Source organism: Urocitellus parryii, chromosome 7 (assembly GCF_045843805.1).
Source record: "Urocitellus parryii isolate mUroPar1 chromosome 7, mUroPar1.hap1, whole genome shotgun sequence".
NCBI lineage: Eukaryota > Metazoa > Chordata > Mammalia > Rodentia > Sciuridae > Urocitellus > Urocitellus parryii.
Genome location: NC_135537.1, coordinates 125,288,215 through 125,313,657, shown reverse-complemented (window position 1 = coordinate 125,313,657; position 25,443 = coordinate 125,288,215). Strand labels below are relative to the sequence as shown.

General features: G+C 39.2%; 1 protein-coding gene and 1 long non-coding RNA gene across 2 annotated transcripts in view; one reads left to right on the top strand and one right to left on the bottom strand.

Moving 5' to 3' along the window:
- Positions 1 to 25,443, top strand: part of Myocd (myocardin) — a 95,421-nt gene that overhangs the window by 19,048 nt on the left and 50,930 nt on the right. Inside the window, exon 2 of the mRNA XM_026390675.2 lies at positions 20,199 to 20,264. Coding sequence (XP_026246460.2) covers positions 20,199 to 20,264 — 66 coding nt within the window. The remainder of the gene's footprint in view (positions 1 to 20,198; positions 20,265 to 25,443) is intronic.
- LOC113184054 (uncharacterized) lies at positions 5,027 to 7,583 on the bottom strand. The gene is made up of 3 exons (XR_003300937.2): positions 7,539 to 7,583; positions 7,309 to 7,387; positions 5,027 to 5,304 (listed from the first exon to the last, which is right to left on the bottom strand). It is a non-coding gene; the product is annotated as an uncharacterized LOC113184054 (long non-coding RNA).

The following is a 25,443-nucleotide window of genomic DNA, read 5'->3' as shown; positions in this document are numbered from 1 at the left end:
CAATGCGGGGTGCTTTTTTCGAAAAATGATTAAGAATTTTAAGATGCCAATTGCACAGTATCAAACCAGGCACTGAGTCTTTCTTAAAAAAAGAGAATAAAATCATGGCTTTTGCAGGTAAATAGATGGAGTTAGAGAAGGTAATGTTAAGTGAAGACAATCCCAAAAAACCAAATGTCGAATGTTTTCTTTGATATAAGGAGGCTGATTCATAGTGGGATAGGGAGGGGGAGCATGGGAGGAATAGATGAACTCTAGATAGGGCAGAGGGGTGGGAGGGGAAGGGAGGGGGCATGGGGTAATTAATGATTGGTAGAATGTGATGATCATTTCTATCCAAAGTACATGTCTGAAGACATGAATTGGTGTGGATAGACTACGTATACAACCAGAGATATGAAAAATTGTGCTCTATATATGTAATAAGAATTGTAATGCACTCTGCTGTCATATATAAATTTTAAAAATTTACATTTAAATTATATATTGTCATATATAATTTTAAAAAATGAGGCTCTGGGACAGCACAGCTCATATGCTCAGTAAGCCAACCCTGGCCAAGGGCTTGATTCCAAATTTGAGTTTTTATGCATTGGTTAAGAATGCCCTGTATCATGTTATCCTTGAGGTTATCACTTGAAAGTTTTAAGGCACAATTCTGCTGTGGTAGACTTCTTTAGTGACCTGTAACCTAATACTTTATTGAATCAACCTCAGCATCTAGAGTTGCCTCCCAAATAACAAGGAATTGTTCAATACCTTGAGAGACTGGTGGGTGGGTGACGTCACAATCACCAGGTTGACCTGGCCATCCTAAAAAATTTCTGTGCCATCCATAAAAGAAAGCGCTGTTGTAGCTCACCTTCCCCTCAAGGTCACCTTGGGAGCCTGCATTTCGAGCCTGTGCCCTTTAGAACCTTGGTGGGGTGCTACATCACCATCTGACAGTCCTTGCTCCGTACTTTGAATATAATACTAAGAACTCTTACAAGAAATACTGTAATCTCCTGGGAGAAAGGCTGGAGATTAAATCTCAGAGCTCTGAATTTGGAGAGTCATAAAAACAGACCCTGGTCAAAATTGAAGCCAAGTGTCATGAAATGTTAGCCCTCCAAGGAGCCTTTGAGATCACCAGCCCATCTCTCTCATTCTATGGGAGAGGGAACTGAAGATGGAGATGTGAAATGTCTTGGCCAAGGTCTCGAAGCTACAGAGTAGAGAACTGGGCCTCTTCTCCTAACTTTTGTGTGACTGTTCAAGTACCTCTTGCTGGTGCATCGGGGCAGACATCACTTTTTAATCAGTACTTGTAGGTATTTTGCCTATGGGCAAAGCAAAAAATTGAAATATATGCAGCTTATTTTAAACATATATTGTATTTTAAAATATAAATATATATATATATATAGTATACATATAAAAATATATATACATATATACGTATATATACATATATATACACACACACACATTATATACACACACACACATCTATATGTATTGCTTTGATTTTCTACAAAATTCTAGAATTTGGCATCTAATACCCAATATTCAAATTATAAATGGGGTTCACATTTAGACATAGGGCTCATTGTATATGGAGAACGTGGGAAAAGCAGTAATCTACCCCCTGGACAAAATCACTCCTATTTCTAGGCAGTGTCTCTCAGGAGGTTTGAGATGTTTGGAACCAAATCATAAAAATGGCACACTTAAGTTGGAAGGCATTTAGGGGCCATCCAACATGAAGATTTTCAAACTCTGCTCCACAGAGTTCTGACGCTTCATGAGAGGTTCTGCTATTATTGCCCCCATCACTGGGCTATGTTTTTCTCACGTAAGATTTTTGTTTTAAAAAATGCATTTTCATTGCTTTAAAATAAGGTACGAAACCCCCTAATTCTAAACTAGTCCTTCTCTAAACTACTTATTTTAGTTTAGAGGGTGGATCCCAGAAAGACGAATTTCTTGGACTATTACTTTGGAAGAAGACATGTGGGTTTACTCCATAAAATCGGGGGTGTTATTTTCATCTTTTCACATAGTCAAGGAAGAGCCATTCCTAAAGGGGCTAGAATTCATGGAACATTTAGAAGAAATAGAAGAAGGTGGTTTTGTGGATGATGGATAGATGATCAGTACAGCAAGTATACCTCTGCTATTTTTCAATTAACCTACTTTTTAAATTTTTATCTGTTCTTTTTAGTTATATATAACAGTAGAATATATTTTGATATATTGTACATACGTGGAGTATAACTTGCGATTCATGTGGTTGTACGTGATGTAAAGTTATGTCTGATTCATTCTACTGTCTTTCCAATTACTCTATTTTTTTTTTTTTTTTTGGTACTGGGAATTGAGCTTAGGGGCACCCGAACACTGAGCCACATCCCCAGTCCTATTTTATATTTTATTTAGAGACATTGTCTCGCTGAGTTGCTAAGCACCCGACCATTGTTGAGGCTGGCTTTGAACTCCTGATCCTCCTGCCTCGGTCTCCTGACCCACTGGAATTACAGACATGACACCAGACCAGGCTCCTATTTTTTAACTGTAATTTTTTTTTCTTTGCCCGTGAGATGACTTATTAAATAAATGATAAATATAAATTATTTTATGACCTTGGTAAAATTTAAACACAAATGAATTTATAAGACAGAAAAATAAGTGTTGTCAGACCATGCGTTCTGGTATTTCTTGAGGACCATTTTCAGAGGCTGCAGAGGTTGTGGCAAGTTGGCTTCACAAGTACGTGAAGCTGAGGACCATCAAGTACAGACACAAGAAGGATTTGGGGAGAGAAGGACCCAGTTGAGTGAAGAGAAGGCAAAAAGAAAATCAATCCCATCTGAGTAATACGATGGTGTTAAGGAAGCAGAGTATCCATGGCAACATGGGAGAAGGATTGGGTAAGGATGATGCTCTTAGCAAAGATGGATTCTTTGGAGAGACGAAATGGAACTTCACACAGATGCTGCCAACTTCTTTCTGATTATTTGAATGAGAAAACTTTATGGGCCCTGTAAAATACTGGATAAAAAAAATGAACAAATAATAACTGCCAAAAAATTGGAAAATAACTGGCACACTTAGTATTATTGTTTGGGAATAATGGTACTGCTGAAAATACTTGACTCCTACTCCTGATGGAGGAGAGGCAGCTGTTTCTACCTCGAATGACAACAGGGAGAGACTTCTGGGTTTCTGTTAGCTGTCCCAGATTTGCCTGTACAGCAAACTAAGGCATGGACGGGGAGCAAGCCTGCTTATGAGATCAGAATGGATTGCATACGTCTCCAACTTGCTGCCTCTAAATTGTCTAAATAGTTCATCAAATCTCTGACTCATTCTGAAATTTGTATAGCAAATCTTTCATGTTAAAAGTAGGTCTTGTTTCTTCCTTTTGTTAAAGACAAACAAACAGATGAATCCCCAATCACAGAACCATTGTTTGGAAAAAAAACCAAGAAGAGGATTTTCCTGGAGGTCACACATACCTACACAGGCTGGGTGGCCTCTGGTATGTCCAGAAACAATATTCATACAGAGCAATCTGGGAAGGTATTTTTGTTTTGTTTTTGGTGTTTTTTGTTTTGTTTTGTTTTTGGTACGGGGGATTGAAGTCAGGGCACTCGCCCCCTGAGCCATATCCCCAGCCCTAGTTTGGATTTTATTTAGAGACAGGGTCTCATGGAGTTGCTTAGCGCCTCGCTATTGTTGAGGTTGGCTTTGAACCCGCGATCCTCCTTCCTCAGCCTCTAGAGCCACTGGGATGACAGGGGTGAGCCACTGTGCCTGGCTGGGAAGGTTATTTTGAATGAAAGTTCTTTGGCACTTGTGAGCTTGGGGGTGTGGTGAGCTCCGACTGACCAGTGGGGCCAGTGCTATGTCAAGCTAGTCTAAATGAGACCGCCATTGGCCGTTCCATCCTCAGTCGCTAAGTCAAAATGGTCTTGAAGAGGGGACAAGCTGTCTTTGTGGATTGGTTCTGTGAGATCATTCCTGGAGCTAGCGTTTGTGGCCTCAAGAGTTTTCCTTTCTTTTCCTTGGCCCCTTCACTCCATTTTAGTCATGGGTGTAGCATTCAGCTCCACTTTGTTGAATGAATTTCATACATTCCTTTTTCTCTTCCTTTCTTCCTGTTTCCCTCTTTCTTCCCTTCCTCCCTTTCTTGTTTCTGTTGCTGGGGTAACTATAAGCTACTTGCTGCTTTTCGGTCTCTTGAAATCTTATGATTGCTCAGAAGTCATCCTAAAACTTTGGTTTTGGAAATTTAAAGTTGTATTGTATAACTGAGGAGCAGGAGGGTATTTCAGACTATCCCAAATAAGACCGCCACACCCTGTAAAATATACATTTAAGTCAGGTATGAACTCATCCTACCACCAAACAAAATAAAACACTGAGGTCAGAATGGAAAGAAAGAGTAGAAACAGGTTCGAGGTTATAGAAGCACACATTTTATATTTTCCATGATATTTAAGGTAAAATTGATATAGAAATGAGTGATACTACAATAATTAATGAACAATTTGAAAAAATAATTAGAACCTTTCACAACACAGTCTAGTAAAATTAATTCCAGGTGCCATGAAAGTTAGTGCAAAAACCGAATCATAAAAAAATATGAAAACATAAGTAAGATATAATCTGGAGATGAACAAGATTTCTCTAAGTCTACACCAAATCTAGAAATCATAAAAGACTTCTTAAAGGATCCCATATAGAAGTGTTAAATGCCAAAAATCATCACAAATAAAGTCGGAAGACAAACTGAATGGGAAATTTACAACATAGATGACTGTATTTAATGTGCTTCAAATATAAATAGCTTTCCCAAATCTATATATAAAAAAAATTCCCAATGGAAACCTTGAAAAGAATGGAAGAGGCAATTTTCAAAATAAAATAAAATAAATAGTCAACAAATCAACAAAATGATAGTGTCTCATTATAATACTTTATTAAAATATCTATTCTTATCAAATATCATTACTTATCAAATTATCAAAATTGTTTCTAGTATGAGTACCAAATGGCATATAATTACTGATTTTTGTATAATCATTATTATACAAAATCTATAATAAAAGGGATTTGTGTTAAATAAATATTGGAACATAATTTAAAAATTAAGTAATTATTTAAAAAAAAAGACTACCTACATACACCCATTCAAAAAGTAATGATGTTTTGTAAGTGAAAAACCAATAGTCTTAAAACATGGTCTCAGGCTGGGGGTGTGGTTCCGTGGTATAACACTTGCTTAGCTTGTGTGAGGGCCTGGGTTCCATCTCCGCACTGCCAAAAAAAAAAAAGAAAGTTCCCATTTTTGCACATAACACATTTTCTTATTTCTATTTCTAAATCTGCCTTTTCCTCAGAATTTTCTGGAATGTTTGTGAAAGTGTCTTTCCATTCAACCCCAGAACTACAAGACTTCAGTATCCAGAAAGGGGCTTTATTTAATCAGGGCTCCAGGTGATTCTTGTATCAGGCAAATTGGAGAAAATCCTGATCCGATCTGACCTAATCTCCTCTAATCTCATCTCTTTGACTTGTGGGGTTTTTAATTAGGGCCCCAGGTGGTTCTTATATGGGATAAATTGGGGAAATCCTGATCTGATCTAGTTTAATCTAGTTTTCTTCCTTTGATGTACACTGAAACAGATCCTTCGAGGCAGGGATCTGTCTCAAGTAACACAGAATGGGTTCCAGCATTGCACGCCTTGTACCCGAGATGAGCAAGGGCTTTCAAGAGCACCAGCCTTACTCAGACCAATATTTTTAAACTGAAATTCCAACAGCCTCCCATTTCTTCTGACAGACAGGTAGCAGGACTTCTCAGCTCCACCGGTTTGCATGCAGTAATGATCTCTCTTTGTTGAGAGCGAATGGAAAGTTTTCCTTTTCCACCGTTCCCTAGCAATGTGACATTTTCAAACAGTAGCACAAAACTCTTTAAATAGAAAAGATCCATTTCCACTCTATCCGTGACTCAGTAACAGCCACAGGATTCTTCTCAAACTTTCCTAAAAATGTCATCTTTGGGCTGGACTCAAGAGGAACATTTCAGCCAGGGAGGCACATTTTCCACTCTGTCAGGAATGAGCGAGAGCCTGGGGTTGGAAACAGAAAGTGTTTTGCCAATCCTTAGAAAAGCAACACTTCTCACCAAAACCATGGCAACGACTCAGTGTGATGCCGTCAGAGCCCGGGATCACTCAGGAGCCTCCTTCTAATTGGAGACTCAGCCAGGGCCATCACCTGTGTTGGTAAAACACTCACCAGCTGCCTGTTGGCTCTGGAAAGAGAACGGCACCCTACGTGAACGTTGCCATGGAGACATTACGGGCGGTGATGCTGAGCTGGGTCTTTTATGTTGCATTACCTAGGGGGCAGGTGGCATCCACTTGCATCCTGTTCTAGGGGCTCTGGATTCTCCTTTTAAAGAGCCCCACCACTACCACCACTGTGGGAGATGCATTGAAACGTGAAGCCTAATACTGCGAGTTATTATTTTCTTAACCAACTAGATCCATCTGGAACTTGCACCTAGGAGACAGAACTTCAGAGTTCAGAGTCATATACTAGAAATCTGTTCGCCTCTTTAATCATTCCCTTGGAGATATTTATGTCCTCGGAGCTATTTATGTCCTCTGGCCCTTAGGGGCTCATGTGGGGGATCATAATACGTACTCCTACGCATTTCAGTGAGATAAAAACTTTTATACCCAAGAGTGACACTTCCCTATGCTCAGCAATAATCAGTCCCCTTCAACTTTCTTATCAAAAATTATCAACACCAGAGAGACAGGGAGAAGAAAGAAGTGACCAGCAAGACAAAAGAACTGCTTTATGACAAGTTTCTGAGTCAGTGTCTTCTATGCACTCCATTTTCTGCCTTTCTCGCCTTACTTTATGTACCAGGGTCCCCTGTGTTTTCAATCCCCTCTTGCCGTAAATGGTATATCCTATTCCTAGGAGCCAGCACTCCCTGGGCAAGACCAATGTTTAAAGCAGCAGGATTTTGCAAAGGCACATGTTAAGTGTTCCCCCTTGCAATCGGAAGCTCCCTTTTCTTCTTTGGAATCCGCCACCAGAAACTGAAGGGCTTTCTCCTGAAGCAACCGTTATTAAAACAAAATATAAAAGGTATTTTGATAATCTGACATAGCTGAGAAAGAAGTTAACTCATTCATTCCATCCTAATAATCCTCTGAAACTGGTAACTATTACTTATCGTTCAACTGATTATTGCTATATGCAGAGGAGAGGGAGAAACTCATAGGCATGGTGACTTACCTGAGTTCATGCAGCTCGGTGGGTCAAAGGTGATCCTCTGTTTGCCATTCCCTTCCCTTTGCCGCATCAAGATACTTCCCTTTAGAAATAAGAAAGGCTTTGGCACCAGCACTGGGCACATGGCAGAGGTGACTGTGTAATAAATGTCACAGTGTCCCTCAATCCTGATATTACCCTCCTTTCCAACCTGAAACTCTCAAGAGACCTACTCAACTATGCCTGGTCCTTACTCTCTAAGGTAGCTCTGCTTCCTCTCCTGGACACAGGCAAGTGACATTTCTGTGGATACAATGCCCAGGGGTTTCAGAGATATTTTAACTCCCATTCTTGAAGTGTGATTCTAGTTTCTAGTTCTAGTCCCCACCAGCTGCAAGCAGCTCCACTATGCTTGGCTAACATGCTGCTGTAGATATTTTAATAATTATTCCATAGGAGGCTTCTTCTCTGAGTCAGGTTTACATCTATTTGTTGATGGTAGAATATTAAAGTGTTTCCCTTTTTTGAGAAGGCAGGTTCTTGGAGTCTTGGAGTGGTGGTAGAACTTGATAATCTGTTCCCAAAGTTCTTTTGGGAGAAAAGAAAAGACAAGATAGAGTTGTCAAAAAACAAACAAAAAAACACATGTGTTCAATGGAGGTAATATAAGATCATTCCTAATGGACATGAAAATATGTCAGTAGTCTGGGATAATTTAAATGTAAGTATGGAAATAGATAAGAAGGGCAGGACAGATGTGGAAATCAGAATAGAGAGCCCCAGGCTTCAAAGTAAAGAAGCCCAGGAGCACACACCTATGACTCCCAATTTTGGTGTGGACGGCCGTAAGAATTCAAAAACCATCCACAAGGCTCTTGGGTTCTGGAAACTGAAAAAGACTAACACCCAAACGTCAGAATCATAAGACAGAGCTTTGCTGTTGATGAAGCCCTGGGATAACATGGGGAAAAAATAAACACCCCAAACTCACTTCCCCTCCTCTCCTAAAAACATCGATATGGTCTGTTGTTTGTAGGTGGTTAGAACTGGGAGTAGGGAGAAGGCAAGGGCCAGAAAGTAACCCTCTCCTCAGAATATTTTTAGCCACACTGAATCAGCGGAGGTTTGCCAGGACACCAACGGTCTCCACAAGCTGAGAGGAGGGAGGGAGCATAAAAAGGCATCCAGGAATGAGGCCAAGCAAGAGCCGTGCCCAGAGGAAAGGTGGCCTCACTGGGCGCTGGGCACAATGCAAAATATTTTTGCATTCTTCTGGCCATCTCCATCCCAGCTGGGAGTCAAGGCTGGTGGGGTGGCAGAGTCTCTGCCTGAAGCGTCAGTGTTCCCCGGGTAGAGCAGGAAGCAGTGACAGGGAGGCTTGGAGTCATTCAAGCTTGACCTCTAGCCTGGGAGCTTTGCCAGACCTGGAGAAAAAGCCACCCAGGGACAAATTCCACTTGCTAATCTCCTCCTGGATGTGGATCTCTGGTCACCCCCTTTCGACTTGGCACATTGGACTGGCAGCCAGGCCCTGGGCTTCAGTGGAGAGGTCGGTCGATGACCGTGGATCCCTGGTGAGAAGGACAAGAAGGCCAAGGGAAATGGGCAGCCCAGCCGCACGTTGACAGTGGAAAGAAAATCACAACGCCCTCACCGGAGAGCCACTTGTCATACGAAAGCTTTCAAAGTTGGCGTTTCCTGTAACCCAATCATCCCACTTCTAGGCTCACATCTAGAAGTACCTTAAAGTGATAGCAAAGAGGTGGCCAAAATTTTAACCACAAAGAACGCCCCTTGCTGTTCATAATGGTAAAAGTTTGGAACCTAACTAAGTATCCAATAATAGCCACTTGGTTCAATGACTTAGGGAACAGTGTGCACTGTTCTAAGAGAGAGAGAGAGAGAGAGAGAGAGAGAGAGAGAGAGAGAGAGAGAGAGAGAAAGATAGTGTCGAAGGAAGGAAGAAGGAAAGAAGAAGAAATACCGGGTAGTTATTATTATGTATATTTTGGAAAGAATATAAACATGGCATGGAAATATCATCTATGATATATTATAATAAAAAAAATCAGGTTAAAGAAGACAAACTTAGAAGGGTTATAAAGTTGATCTCATATAAACCTTTTTTAAAAAGGACCTAAACTTCATAAATCAAATAACAAGAAATCTCTAGCTTGGAAATAATGTCTCAGTCTGTTTGGGCTGCTATAACAAACTTCCACAAACTGGGTATTTAGAAAACACAAAAACTGGGGCTGCAGATGTAGCTCAGTTGGTAGAGTGCTTTCCTCCCATGCACAAGGCCCTGGGTTCAATCCTCAGCGAAAGAAAGAAAGAAAGAAAGAAAGAAAGAAAGAAAGAAAGAAAGAAAGAAAGAAAGAAAGAAAGAAAGCAAGAAAGAAAGCAAGAAAGCAAGCAAGAAAGCAAGCAAGAAAGCAAGCAAGAAAACTTATTTCTCACAGTTTTGGAGGCTGCAGCATCCAAGATCAAGGTGCAGGCAGATTCAGTTTCTGGGGAGGGCGCCTTTCACAGAGATGAATCCTTACTGCCTCCTCTGAGGGTGGCAGCTCTCTCAGTCTCTCAGTCTCCTTCATGAGGGCCCCACCATCTTGACCTCATCACCTCCCAACAGGCCCAACCCCTAATATTATCACCTTGGGGGTTAGGATTTCAGCACAGGAATTAGGGATGGGAGATGCAATCCTTCACATCATAATGATAAGCACTTTTATTCCTGGAAGGTTTTCTCTATTTTTGTATTGTTTCAGCATGGAGCACCTATTGTTTCTGCTTTCTACCCCTCAGTCCATTTGAGCCATCTTCCAAGGGATAAGATCAGCTCAGTCTTCCAGTTTACTGATTCATCTTTCATTATATTCACTTTGATACTCCGCCATTCATTTGAATTGATTTTATATTGAGCTTCAGTTTATTAAATTTTAAATTTTTAAAAATTTTTAAATTTTAGAATTTTTTAAAAATTATGGTAAAATAGGCAAAACATGTAATTCACCATCTTAACCATATTAAGTGTACAGTTCAGTGGCATTAAGTATGTTCAGATTGTAGTTCAGTACAACCATCACCACCACCCAGCTCCAGAATTCTTTTTATCTTGTAAAACTGAAACTCTGTACCATTAAATAATAGCTCCCCATGCCCCTGTTCCTAGCCTTGGGTCACCAACATTCTCCATTCTGTCTGTACGTATATAAAGACTCTAGATACCTCCTGTAAGTGGAAGCACACAGTCCTTGACTTTTTGTGACTGTTTTGTTTCACTTAGCACCATATCGTCAAAGTTTATCTGCACTGTACCATGTATCAGAACTTCCTCCCTTTGTGAGACTGAAGAATGTTCCACTGTGTCCATATACCAACCCATTCATTCTTCTCTCCATTCCTTGATCCATTCATCTCATTGATGGTCACTTGACATTGCTTCCACTTTTTGGCCATTTGTAAAAAAAAAAAAAAAAAATGTTATTATCGACATGAATTAAAAGTCCATACCTTCACATTTGCTGGTAAATGGACGGAACTGGAGAATATCTTGCTAAGTGAAATAAGCCAGTCCCCCCAAAACCAAAGGCCAAATGTTCTTCCTGACATGTGGATGCTAACCCATAACAAGGGAAAGTACGGAGGGGAAGTAGAGAAGTTCATTGGATTAGATAAAGGGGAAGGAAGGGAAGGGAGGGGAGATGGGAATAGGAAAGATAGCAGAATGAATTGGATATAACTTGCCTATGTCATATATGAGTACCCAACACCCAACCAGTGTAACTCTACCTCATGTGCAACCCACAAGAATGGGATCACCCTAACCACACTTTTTCTTTAAAAAGATTCTGCCTTCAATTTTTTGAGTACATACGTTACAATGGCATTGCTGGATTATATGTCAATTTTATGCTTATTTTTTGAGAAATTACCAAGATATCTTTCCACATTAGGTACACTATTTTGCATTACCACCAACAATACCTAAGAGTTCCAATTTCTCCAATCCTTGACACCACGTGTTTTATTGACAGGAGCCATGTAATGTGTGAGAGGTGGCTAGTTATTCTTTTCCTGTTGATGAAAATTCTCTGTCATGAGAAAGCGCTCTTCCCTTGGTTCATGGTGTCACCTGGAGTTCTCTCCTTTGGTGGTTTTTTTGATAGTTTGGAGTCTTTCTTTCCTAATGCTGACTTTTTTTTTCCTCTGGGTTAGATGGTTCTCCATTGCACCCTTGCATTGTGCCCTGGGGGATCTCTGATAGACAGCCTGATGCACAGTTAAGCACAACCTGCAGAGGAAAAGCAACCACTGAGACTTGTGTTTAGATGATTTGGGGGATTGTAAGGGAGGGACAGGATGAGCCCATAACTAGTTTCAGGCCATGAAGGATTCTTCACTCTCTGGGGTATGACCAACAATCTAGGGCCAACCTTTGTATCTCCAAAGATGTCAGATGTGTTATTACCCTCCCATCCCCTATAACCACTGTCCTACCCAATGTGAAAAGGTACAGAACCTGGGTAAGTTTGTTAGTTGGGGTACCTCCTACTTTGTACTCCCAGCTAAGGACCCTGTTTAGAAAGCCAGACCTGCCCTCCTGATCCTAGCATGGAAAAACCATGGTATAACTTTCAATGACTCACTTGCCTATCTTGGTGTAGTTTTCCAACCCACCCCCATACATGTTTGTGTGTCTCATAAGTTACTTATAGTTTCAATCCACTGAGGAATCCCCTTCTTTTCCAATGTAGGTACAGATTTTTTTTTCGGGGGGGGGGCGGGTACCAGGGATTGAACACAAGGACACTCAACCACTGAACCACATCGCAAGCCTTATTTTGTATTTTATTTAGAGACAGGCTCTCCCTGAGTTGCTTAGCACCTTGCTGTTACTGAGGCTGGCTTTGAATTCTCTATTCTCCTGCCTCAGCCTCCCAAGCTGCTGGGATTACAGGTATGCACCACCACACACAGCCAGATTTTTAAACTATCATTTCTCTTATTTATAGGTATGAGGCATGTGTTTGGTTTTTTTAATGTAAATTTTTTTACTTATATATGACAGCAGGATGCATTACAATTCTTATTACATATATAGAACACAGTTTTTCATATCTTTGGTTGTATACATAGCATATTTACATCAATTCATGTCTTTGTATATGTACTTTGGATAGTAATAATCATCACATTCCATCATCATTCATTACCCTATGCCCCCTCCCTTCCCCTCCAACCCCTCTGCCCTATCTAGAGTTCGTCTATTTTGGTTTTCTATCTAGAAACTGGAAACATTTAGTATCTTTGCTGCTTCAAAGACAACTGTAGAAAGTATAAATTAGTTCAAATTAGAATTTAGCACCTACCAACATATTATGCTGCTTACATGAGAACTTGGGTAAATAAAAAAAAAAGAGGAAAAGGAAAATTATTTAATAAATGGAGTTAAAACTTACCAACTATTTGGAGTAACTTAGGAGCATAGTCTCAAGCCATGTACGTAATTCCGCATACAGGATTAACATAATCAAAGGCAGAGGATGTGTGTGACCTATGATGGCATTTGACTCAGGAGGAGACAGCCTGAACTGGAGAAGAGAGTTCATGTGGGAAATGGTGCATGGATGTCAAAAGACCTCGGATACCAAAGAGGGGAGCTACTGAGGCCCACTGCTCAGAGCAATTGTATAAAAATCAGGCTTTATGGTAATTCATCTGGTAACTGTGCAAGTGATTTCTCAAGGAGGTAGTGTGCTAGGGAATTCTGAATTAATGATTCTTAACTTTACAGGTCCCAGAAACTTCCTAAAATCGGATAGAAATCATAAACCACACTACAGAAATACACATTCACACATATGCAAGCAAAATTTTACAGCTCCAGAGAAATAGCAGAGCTCTTAAAGACCAGGTTTTTGGAGGGGAAAAAAAATATTCCAAAAGAAGGATGGTACTGAGAGAAGGCAAAAAAAAAGAATAAAAATGACTAAGAAAGTTTGTATTCAGAGGCTGGGGTTGTGGCTCAGTGGTAGAGCGTTTGCCTGGCATGTGTGAGACACTAGGTTTGATTCTCAGCACCACATAGAAAGAAAGAAAGAAAGAAAGAAAGAAAGAAAGAAAGAAAGAAAGAAAGAAAGAAAGAAAGAAAGAAAGAAAGAAAGAAAGAAAGAAAGAAAGAAAGAAAGAAAGAAAGAAAGGAAGGTCCATCGACAACTAAAAAAATAAAAAGAAAGAAAGAAAGTTTGTATTCAGGGAAAATTGAGTTTATCTCCCCAACTCGTGTGTTCTGGCCATGAGAATTGTATCTGTCCTATTTACTATCGTGTGCCTTTAGTAAGCAATGCCTTTCACATAGTAAGCAATCAAGTATTCATTGAATGATTTAATGGATGTAATGAATGAATGCCTTAAATCTTTATAACTGAAAAATCTGCCAATGATTTACCAGAAAAGATGAGGAGGAGGAATGGGGGATGAGGAGGAGGAGAAGGAGGAGGAATGATTTCCAATGTCAAATGATTTCTCCGTATTAGAAACACAGAATAAATATTTCTCTCTACCAGTCCATCTTTTATACCATTTTTTCTGTTTATAATATCATTTTATCTCTATTTTCTTTTTATCTTCACTTCCCTCTGATGACATATCCCTCCTCCTCCAGGAATTTTGCTAAAAAGTTTTCATAGTCATCTACTTAAAGGTGCTAGCCAAAATCAATGTCCCAACTCTGACCTCTCAACTTTTCTCCAGCCTCATATCTCAATTATCTATCAGGCTTGATCATTTTTCCAGGACCCCCAAAATTTCAGATTGTCTAAAATCAGGCTCATTATTTTTTCAGACTTCCTCTAGGTTATAACTTCTTTCTAACTTAACTTTATAACTTAACTACAATGCATGTTCTCAGAATCCTCCGATGTTCAGACTTCTGGATTAATGTTGCAAAGAGGTCTTGAATCTCTCTGGAAATCTGATGGATGCTGTGGGCCCATTCCCAAGGGGAAAACAATGTATATATGCAGACATATTTTTACACATCAAGGAGTTCTTGAATTTCCTGCTGTATATCCAAAGATCCCAGACTAACAACCCCTTTGACAGGTAATAATATATATTTTTCTCTTCCCTCATCTCACCAATTGCTTCCAATGTTTTTCAGATCTTTCTCTCGTTTCCATTTCTACTGCCTTCATCCAGTTCAATCCAAGTGAAAATAGTTTAATGTCCTGAGAACCAAAGCCATCTTGAAATTGGCCTATTTTAACAGTGGGAGATTTCTATAAATACTTCTCTTTGTTGGATTAAGAGACATGATATTGAAAACAGAATAATTGAAGATTCTTATTTACGATTGGTGTGATGTATAGAATGTGGAGATTATCTAATGGAGAATTTGGACAAGAACTTATTTTTGTCACAATATTTTGATAAAATTCTCCTGCAAAAACCATCTAGGGGCTGGGGATGTGGCTCAAGCGGTAGTATGCTCACCTGGCATGCGCGGGGCACTGGGTTTGATCCTCAGCACCACATAAAAATAAAATAAGGATGTTGTGTCCATCGAAAACTAAAAATATATATATATTAAAAAATTCTCTCTCTCTCTTTAAAAAAAATCTAGGCCTTGGTTTTTTGTTGTTATTGTTGTTGTTTTGGTTGTTGGAGTATACGCAAAGGGGAAAGTACTTAAGGTGCTACATTTATTGGCATGAATTTGTTAATGATATTCTCTTTTTATCCTTTTAATATCTAGAGTATATATTTGTAACACTTTTTTTATTTCTAATATAAGCAAATTTCATTCTCTCTCTTTTTTCCTTGATCAATCAAGTGAGTCAATTTTGTTTGTCTCTACAAAGAGCCCACTTTTAGCTTTGTTCATTTGTTTGTTTGTTTTCTATTTTGAAGATTTCCGCTCTTTTTTTCAACTTATATTTACTTTGGGCATACTTCCTTTTGTCTTCTGAAGGTAAAAATCTTAGGTCATTGATTGTTAACCCTCTTTCTTTTTCCAATATAACCATATAAAATTCTAAGTTTCCCTGTAACTGTGACATTAGCTGGATCCCATAAAATGTAATGTTTTACCTATTCATGATCATCCTGTTCAAATATTCTTGATGTCCCCTGTGAATTTTTCTTTGACCTATGAATTATTTAGAAGCGAATTGCCAAATATTTTTCTTAATAGCATATTGCTTTTGGTTGCTGATTAATTCCAATGAGATCAAAGAACATACTCTACATGAATTTAATCCTTTTTTAAGTTACTGAAACTTGCCTTACTCATCCATCTTAGTAAATATACTTTTTGTAAACATACATGAACTTGAAAAGATTTCTTACGCTTAGTGTTTGAGTGGCACATCTTTTTTTTTCTATTTACTTTTTACAAATTTTTAAAGGTACATCATAGCTATGCATAATAGTGGGATTTATTGTTATATCTTTGTACATGCGCATAACATAATTTGGTCAATTTTATTCCCTAGTACTTCTCCTAATCCCCTTCCTCTACTCTACTGGTCTCTCTCCTATTTTCATGAAATCCCCTCTTTTTTTCCTAATTACTTTTATTCTGTATCCTTATATATAAAATTTGTCCTTTGAGACAATATGTAATTGAATATTGTTTTCTAAAAATCCCTTCTGATAATCTCTGTCTTTTGAGTGTTTCACTATTAAAGTATAATTATTAATGTAATGGGATTTAAATCTACCATTTTGGGGGCTGGGGATGTGGCTCGCCTGGCATGCGTGCAGCCCGGGTTTGATCCTCAGCACCACATACAAACAAAGATGTTGTGTCCGCCGAAAACTAAGAAATAAATATTAAAAAATTCTCTCTCTCTCTCTCTCTCTCTCTCTCTCTAAAAAAATAAAAAAAAAAATCTACCATTTTATGATTTGCTTTCTGTATATCCCTCTACTTTTTGTTCTTATATCCCCCCTTTCTTGCCTTCTTTTGGATTATTTTAATATTTTTAGCATTCCATTTTAATTTGTTGATTTTTTTAAAAAAATACAGTTCTTTTTGCCTTTTTTAAAAAAGATCCTCTAGGTATTACAATATGTGTCATTACAGCTTTGTAGTTAATGTTATAACACTTGTATGTAAAGTGTAAAAAATTTTGCACCTTCCTGTCTCTGTAACAAAATACCTGAGGAAATCAACTTATAAGGAGGAGAGGTTTATTTCTGGCTCAGAGTTTCTGGGGTTCCAGTCCATCTTCCCTGTGGCTTTGGGTATGTGGTACGAAAGCATGTCATGGCAGAAGCATGTGGCAGAGGTGTCTGCTCACCTCATGGCAGCTGAGCAACAAGGTCCCAATATCCCCTTCAAGGGCCTGTCCCCAATGATCTCACTTCCTTTCACTAGACTCCATCTTTTAAAAGTTTTGCCACTTCCCAACAGTGCCATCATCTGAGGACCAAGCCTTTAACACAGGGGCTTTCTGGAGACATTCAAGATCCAAACCATTTCAAAGCCTCTATCAACATTTGAAGATACCACAAGACAGTGTTATTTTTGTTTCTTTAAACAGTCATATTTTTTAATCAAATTAGGAAAAAAGATAACTCTTCCATCTTTATCCAGGTGGTTACCAGCTATTCTTTACCTCTGAAAATCCAGGTTTCCTTCTATCATCATTTCTCCTCAACCCGAAGAATTTCCTTAAGCATTTCTCATGATGAAGTCAGCTGGCAACAGATTATTTCATTTTCCTTTACCTGAACGCATGTTTATTTTATCTTCATAAAGATTTTTCTGTTTGAGGTTTTTGTTTGGTTTTTGTTGTTGTTGTTTATTTGTTTGTTTTCCTCTTCTGACTTCCTGGGCATCTGAAGAGAAGCCTGTGATGATTCAAAGCAACATTTCCTTTTGTGTGAAGTGTTGGTTTCAAGATTCTTTCTTTATCTTTGGTTTTCTATCATGGGATTATTATATATCTAAGTGGTTTTCTGTGAATATGTCTAAAGTTTATTGATTTTTTTTTGAGTCTGCAAATTTATTTCTTTCATCAAATGTGGGGGAGTTTGGGGCTTGTATTTCTTCTCTGTTCTTCTTCTAGGACTTTAATTACCCAACATTGAACCTTTTTATATGATTACACAGGTCCTTGAAAATCTGTCCATGTCTCCCATCTTTTTCCCCCTTTCCTCTTCAATTTGACGATACCGTGCCTATATTCACCCAGTCCTTTGATATTCACCAATCTATTAAGTCATTTCAGTATCTATTTTTATTTTAGATATTCTATTTATTAATGAAATTAATAAAGATATTAATCCTTAACATCTCCATTTTCTTTTTTATGTGTTCTATTTTGCTGCTAAGATTTTTCTCTTTATTCCTTTCAAGAATATTGTCTGTTATTTCATTGACCATAGTTGAAAATCACCACGTGGAAGTCCTTTCTAATAACTCCAACAGCTAAGTCACAGCAAGGTTTTAATCTGATCCGGAGTTGTCATTTTTTTGGTTTTTGATTTTTGGTGGTGGTTGTTGTTTTTTTTGCCTTTTTCATTCAGAATGGGCCACAATGGCCTGGTCCTTTATGTACACAATAATTTTGGATTTTATCCTGGACATCGTGGTGAGTCTTATATCATCTGGAATTTTATGACAATCCTCTGGAGAAGACTGATTGTTTTTTTTCATTTGTTTGTTTCAACAGTTAGTTCAGGTAGATTCTATGTGTATAGAGGCTCAGATATCAAGTCTAAGTTTCATCCTTTGCTGTGCTCCTATGAGCCTGTTCCATGAAATCTTTATTAAGAAATCAATCTGAAACCTGTGGGACCCCTTTATCTCTCCAGCTCGCTCCCTTGCTTGATTTCCCTGTCACTCTCTGGCATGGGTATCTGGCCATTTTTCTCTGATTTCTTTCTTGACCAGAAAGATTTGCAGTTTTATTTCGTGTTTGGAGGTTTAGTTGCCTGTGACCCGCTGCATCATGACGACAGATCACCCTCAGGGCAAAGTTCCCACAGAATGAGAAACTCTGGCCTCCACTCAAGTCAATTCTCCAAGTTTTGGTTCCCCTCTGTAATCGGCCTGATTTTGTTTATTATTTGGAATCCCTGGGTAGTATGCTTTGGAGTTTGTTCATAGTCTACAATTTTTATTTGTGGGAGGGTTGGTCCAATGGGAAACTTAAACAAGAAACCCATCATATCAGTTTCATTGGTTCAGAAGTTTAAATAATTCCGTTTTCTCTGTGATCCTGTCCTAACGTGGAGTCTTAAGGGCCTAACAAAGCGCAGTCTAGCCACTGTATTTCATTCAAAGCAATTCCGAGAAGAGTGGTCAGTCCCAGTAGGAGGTTGATAAAGACTCCAGTTCAAAACTCACTCTTTTTAAAATGTCCTTCTCCACTAACTAACTTTCATTTTTACCTTTTGACTAGATTTGCTTTGAAATCTCATTCTGAAATCCTAAGTCAACTGAAAACTCGGCTCACATAGCCTTTTCTCTTTTTCCCCCTTCCTCCCTTCCAACTTCCCCTTTGCAAAAGTGGCTCAGTGTTTTCCCTTTCCACTGTAGTCTGACTAAACTGATCTCCTCTTTGCAAACCTTTGCTCCTTGCTCTCCTATGCTGAGCACCTTAAACCCAGGAACCAGGATGGCAAACTCAGCATCTCCCTGAGAAAATGGAATATCCGTGAGACAGAGGTGGAATGTCCAAAGATAGAATGTGTTTGGGAGACACGGAATGTGTTTGAGTGAAAAAAAGAAGATAATTGGAAATACCACACTTACAATTGAATGATTCAATGCTATTTAATGCTTTCTATCTATAGGCATGTATATGATATTTTTTACTGTAGAGATACTATGCAATAAAGAGATACATGTTATATATCTATGGTACAGATAGATTCTGTATATACTTTATATATACTATTGAATATAGAGTTTGGATCGTTTTATTTTTTTCTAAGCAAATAACTCCGATAGTCCTGTTTTGAATTCCACAAAGAATCCCAGGTTCTCATAATACTATCAGTTATTGATGGCATTATTGGTGCCAGGCACTCTGCTAAGCAACATGAGTATCTTTGTTTTATCAAATGTTATGGCAGCCCTGCAAGGTAGGCATTGCTTTTCCCCATTTACTGATGAGAAAACTGAAGGTCAAAGAGGTTAAGGAACATGTCCAGGGCTATACACCAGTTCAGTGGATAGAGGACAGACTTGAGCCCAGGCGAGATGCCGGAGCCTGTGATTTTTTTTCACCCTGTCTCCCCTTTCGAAATCACAGGCTGCCATTCAAGCGGAATTTGATGCTACTCGTCACTCAGTGTAGTAGAGAGAGGGGATGTGCCCTGCTGGAAAGAGAATATTCACTTTTAAAGAAAAATCCACTTTTAAACAAAAGTCTACCAAATGACACCATGATCATGATATCCATAACTCTAATGAATAATCAAAAAGAAAGGAGATCAGAAGAGTAGAACAAGAGGAACCAGGGAGGGAGGAGGGAAGATCCTGGGGAATGAGACTGATCAAATTTGCTCTTGAAAGATTGTCCTGTGGTTAGTGATACTGAAGCCTTGTGACCGATAGGGTACAAATTTGATCAAATTACTTGCATGTATAAATATGGCGTAATGAACCCCACTGTTTTGTATAATCCCAATGTACCAATAAAAATAAGTAAATTAAAAGAGAAGAGTGTTCCAATCCTAGATTGTTACCAGCTTCCTGAAAAACCTTGCCACCACTCAACTCCTCTCAGTCTTCTTTCTCTGCGTATATGACAGAAATGAAAATGTACTGCACGATACTTTTCCGAACTGTTCTAGAAATAAAAATGACACAGGCTAAGAAAGTATGACTAAAGTATAAGGTGGATTGGAAATATCTTTAGCCCAACTCACAAACTAGCACTTCCTTTTCTAAGTTTTACAGTTACGACTTCAACAGAGAAGGACCCAGGAGCAGCTGGCTAACCAAGGCCTCATACCACGTGAGTACCCACAGCTCTTACTTATTTCTATGTCCATCCGACCTTGCCATTTTGAAGCTGGATAGCGCCTCAGAGGTCATTTAATGTAAGCCAATGAATTGATCACCCGAGAGCCTCATAGAAACTGTATCAGCAGAAATCTAGGTATGGGATACCTTGCCCTACCTGCCACTCACCCACAAGGTGCTCCCTTTAACCTTACAGATTGTGCCTAAAATTCCAACATGAGTTTCTTCTTAGGTAAACAATTCACTATGGGCATCCTCACTCCTTTCCTACTTTTAATATTGGGCATTATGACTATTCTTTCCAGAAGGGTCAGTCCCAAAATGTTTATTCTCACCCCTTATTTTAGTTCTGGAATATATTGGAGTCTACCATTAATTGGGCATGGTCAATTATTTTCCTTTCTGGAAGATTGATTAGCAATACCGGTTTAGCTCAAAGGACCATCGAACTCCTTAATTATTAATGAATATTGATTGATTAATATTGAATTATTGGCCATATTTCTGGATCAAAGAAGAAAGATTTTCACATCATTTTGAAAGATACATTTGAAATGTTCTACCAATCTAGCTACTAAAGCTAATTCTTGGTTATATATATATGGAAACTGGGCGAAGAATGCCCCAGATGAATGGAATCACAGGATGCCAAGTCACGGATGAATGGAATCACCTTCAGAGTCCTCTGATCATACTAACTGACTCCCCAATACAATTTAAAGATGAAGATTCATAACACTTGGAGAAATTCTGGTCCCTCTAGAATGATTATTCAGCATTTAGTAAGGAACAAATTTGCCCTTGAAAGATTGTCCTGTGGTTAGTGATACTGAAGCCTTGTGAAGTTTACTCTGTGCTTCAGAGCCAGAGTAGCACTAAAAATTCAACAGTCCGTGACCTTACAGCAGAGCCACATTTTTAGTGGTCTGCTGGAAACAGCTCCCCTGCGATTTCAAGGTGGTTTCAGCAACAGTGACAGCAGCAAAAAGTAACCAAAGAAAGCAAGTCCATGTGTGGTCTATTTCATCTTGGTCAGCCCTCTTGTGGAGGAACTGCAGACAGACCTCTCCAGTCAGGTAAATACAGTTTCACTCTGTATTTAATCTCTGTCCTCACTGATGTTCCTTTCCTCTGAATTCTGGAGAGGCGAATGAAGCAGCTAACTTGTTCACAAGTCGTTTAAACAAATTCAACCCATGTGCTTGAATACTCTGAGCCTGGGTCTTGCTGGGATGAGAATAAACATTGGGTTTTATTGTTGTTGTTGTTGTTTGGGTTTTGAGGTTAAATCTGGGAAATCCATAGCAACAACCAAGATTAACAGGAATTAACCTACAATGTATTTTTAAATAACGCTTCTCAAGTCAGTTGTGGAAATCAAGCATCTGTTTTTGTAGTAGACCCAATGTCAATGCAATATTCTGTTCTTCAGGAAGAGTATAGACATTAGCAAAATGCTACTTAACAGAAATATTGCATCCATAGTCCATTTCATCATGAAGATAATTTCTGAGGTGGAGGGGAACAGTTCTACAAAAATTTAAAAAACAAATTTAATTCAACCAAATGCTAAAGGTTATCCATAGTCTCTGATCAACCAGCCTTGTAGAGTCTCTCAGATTGGTCGAGGGTGTAGATTCCGCTCTGGAAAAGTGTGCAAGCCAGGTCTGGTGCACATGGGCAGGCTCTGCCTGAGCCGACCTTTTCTACTTAGTTCTACTCAGCAAGCTCAAGTCAGATGAGGCTCTCCACTTGCCCATGGGTAGCTTCTTCAGTCCGATCTGAGATTAAACGTGCCATGCGCATGCAAGGCAGAGCCGTGTGTTTTCTCAGGCACCTGGAGTTCATGGGTAAATGCAAGCAATCAGGGGAAGGAAAGAGCCACAGAGTCTCAGGGTGGTTTCACTTCAATCTAAGGCCACAAATTTTAGTATAAACCAGACGAGGTGCAGGGTCCTGAAGCAGGTACCAGAGGGACAGTGATCCTGAGCAACGTGATCCTCCAGAGAAATTCAGGATGTTAGGAGTTACGATGACAAGGAACACACAAGTGTAATTCAATGTGGAGCTCATTAAGTTCCACAGAGGGCTATTTTTATTTCTTTATCCTATTATATGAATTTTTTGAAACAAAGGAGAAAGAATAGAAGAAAAACTAATGGTCCTCAAAAATCTGTTGTCTAAGATTTTTAATTTTTTATTTATTAAAAAAATATATGCACATATGCACATATGTGTGTGTGTATGTGTGTGTGTGTGTGTGTGTACACGCATAATGGCTGTCTCAATTGGGGCCCCTGCCTCCTTTCCTGGGCCTCTTTTTATTCCTTCCAAAAGCCCCATGAGAATTCCCACACGATTGCTGGTTCTGTTCAGAATAGAAGTTGAAAAACACTAACCTAGTCAAATCCTTATTTGTCTTTAATGTTCATGAAATTGAGGTTGAGGATGCCCAAGAGAATTTTCCAGCTGTCTCAAAGGCAGGTCCAATGCGATCCCATTTTCTGTAGTTTTTAATTTATGAGAATTTAAATGCATGCAAAATCAGATTTTTCATAAGATCTCACTTTGCTCATGAAATTTGAAATAATTCCAATCCTCCCTTAAATTTTTAAAACTTATCATAAATGTCCTAAATCCAAAACGAAGAGCCAAGTGAATTGACTATTCTTAGATTGCTAACATACAGCAGTGCTCTTGAGCTGGTCAGCAGAAACGCCGGCCATCCTTGGGTAGAATTGGTCTCACATTTTACATCGGGTTAAGTCTTCAGAGTTTGTCCTTTGCAAAAACAAATAAACAAACAAAAAATGCAGCCCCCTTGTAATGCATCAGAGAAAAGGCCGGAATCTGGGTCTCCCAATCCCCACGTAAGCCCATTTTCTCAAAGTTCAGAAGGAATCACTTGACTCTTAAAAGCACTTACTTACATTTTTGCCATTAAAAAAAAATTCAGTTGGAATTTGACAAATTAAAAACAAGGTGTGCATATGCCAAGGATAAGCCCATGGTTTTAATGAAATGGCGTCAGGTTCTGCAGGATGATCTGTGCTTTGCTATGACCAACATCCAATGAAAAACTCCGCTGACTGAGTTCTGTGGCAGATCTCACTTGAGTTGCACTCGGAGATGCTGATTAAATTTTAAGGTTTCTCTCCCACTGACTCTACAGAGCTAAACCACAAATATTTCCTAGTTGATTAGTGCAACTAGTCCAGCAGGGTTGAAATTCTCCTCTTTCCCTCTTCCTAGCTATGCATCCTGCAGATTTTAAGGTTGCTGATCAGTAAAAAAGGAGTCCCCAGCCCCCAGCCACAAATCATGTTTTATAATCCCCTATTACTTCTCTTAAGTATTCACTTTGTTCTTGTTGGTATGAGTTATGAGTTTAGGATTTCCCCTCTTCGAGTGCTTTGAATGAACTTAAAGGCATCGTCTCTTGACTAAAAGTCAAGAAGGACAGGGTTCTAAGGTCACTGTAGAACCCCTTGAACAACTTTGAGCAATAAGAAGAGGATTCTTGGGTCAGAAGTGTGGGTCTCAGCCATATCCTCAGATTGCTCTCACATTTGTCATACCAGCTGTGCTGTTTAGTTTTTAAAATAGTCATGATATCTTGGGGAAATACCTTCTCAAAGTGAACTTAGAAATATTACTTTAAAGATTTATCATTTGGATTTCTTTCCAAAACCTCACCTCTGAATCTCAAAATGGAGATTTTGAATTGCCTAATTTCCCACGGTTATTAGAACTCAAAGGAAATGACTTCACTGTCCCTCCCTACCAGGTTTCAGGCTGTAAGAGGGCCTGGCAAAGCCCTGTACCTTCTCATGGTTCTAGGACAAAGCTAACTTCTCTCCCCCTTGTAGTTCTCTGGTGCATATTTTTTTTCCCTACAATTCTTTACCCTGAGCATCACTCTACTGGGTAGAATCCTCAATGACACGTTTCATCCCAATCTATTCCAAAGCCTTAGTGTGGAAGGTCAACCAGCCCCATGATTACACTCTCTAAAATGGCCACAGAGCAATTCAGGAAATATTTAATAGCCATCTGTTATGTGAAAGGCTCTGGGGAACACTCACCCAGAGGAACCAGACACATTTCTGTGTCTAGAAGAGACCCCAAGCACTCCTATTTAATTGTCCCCTGTAACAATATTGAACAACTTTATGTCCATCCGGGAGAGTGGTCATAGGAGGATTGAAAGAAAGAAAATACCATACATTTTCCTCTCCTTCTCTGCAACTAAAGAGAGTCTAATGGGGTTGAACCCAAGGGAGACAGGAAGAAAAGCTTGAAAACAGAAGATGAGAGTAGAGGAAGTAAAACAGATGTCAGAGGACACACATCCCAGACAGGGTGCTATCTGTCCCCAGAGTGTCAGAGAAAGCTGTCCCTGACATGAATGAATCGTCTGGGCAGCTTGATTCCATGATCTGATCAATGTCAATGAATTTCAAGATACAATGAGCTGTCTATGAATGGTGCTGCCTTTATTTTTTTTGCAGACTAATCCAAGCTACAGCAGCCACATACTTACTGCAAAGCCTTGGTAAATCCCCGAATTCTGTGACCTTCCTGGTAGCAAGAAGAATGACGGGGGCAATTCCTGCACCCGCGCCCCATGCAGCTTCACCATAGTTTTGAGAAGTGGACTGGACAAAGTCTCTCTTCCTTTTCTCAGTGCATTCATTTGACTTGGCTTCTCCCCACAGCACCCTACCACACACACTGTTGGCTGTCTGAGCAGAACACGGCACAAGGGGATTAATCTGTCTGCCTCTTCCCTTCTTTCTAACATCTCAACTTCAGAGACAGGAAAGGTGCCTTGGATTTTCATGGCAATCCCATTTGGGGTCAACAATCCCACCTCCCACCCCCATCTCTCTATCCCCTGATCCCTAGAAACTACAAAACCAGTCATTGCAGACACATTTTGAATTCATCTTTGTATCCTTTTTCGGAAAAATTCCAAAGTATTCACGCATGTGGCATCAAATTCCACAACTGTACAAGCCAGGTCTTAAATATTACAAAGCTACATTAGAAAAATGCACTGTTTCCAGACCCCTAAGAGTATAATTTGGGTACCGAATAAGCAATTTATCACCAACCTAAAAAGAGAATATAATTTCCAAAGTGTTATCACTTATGTATAGCATATATCC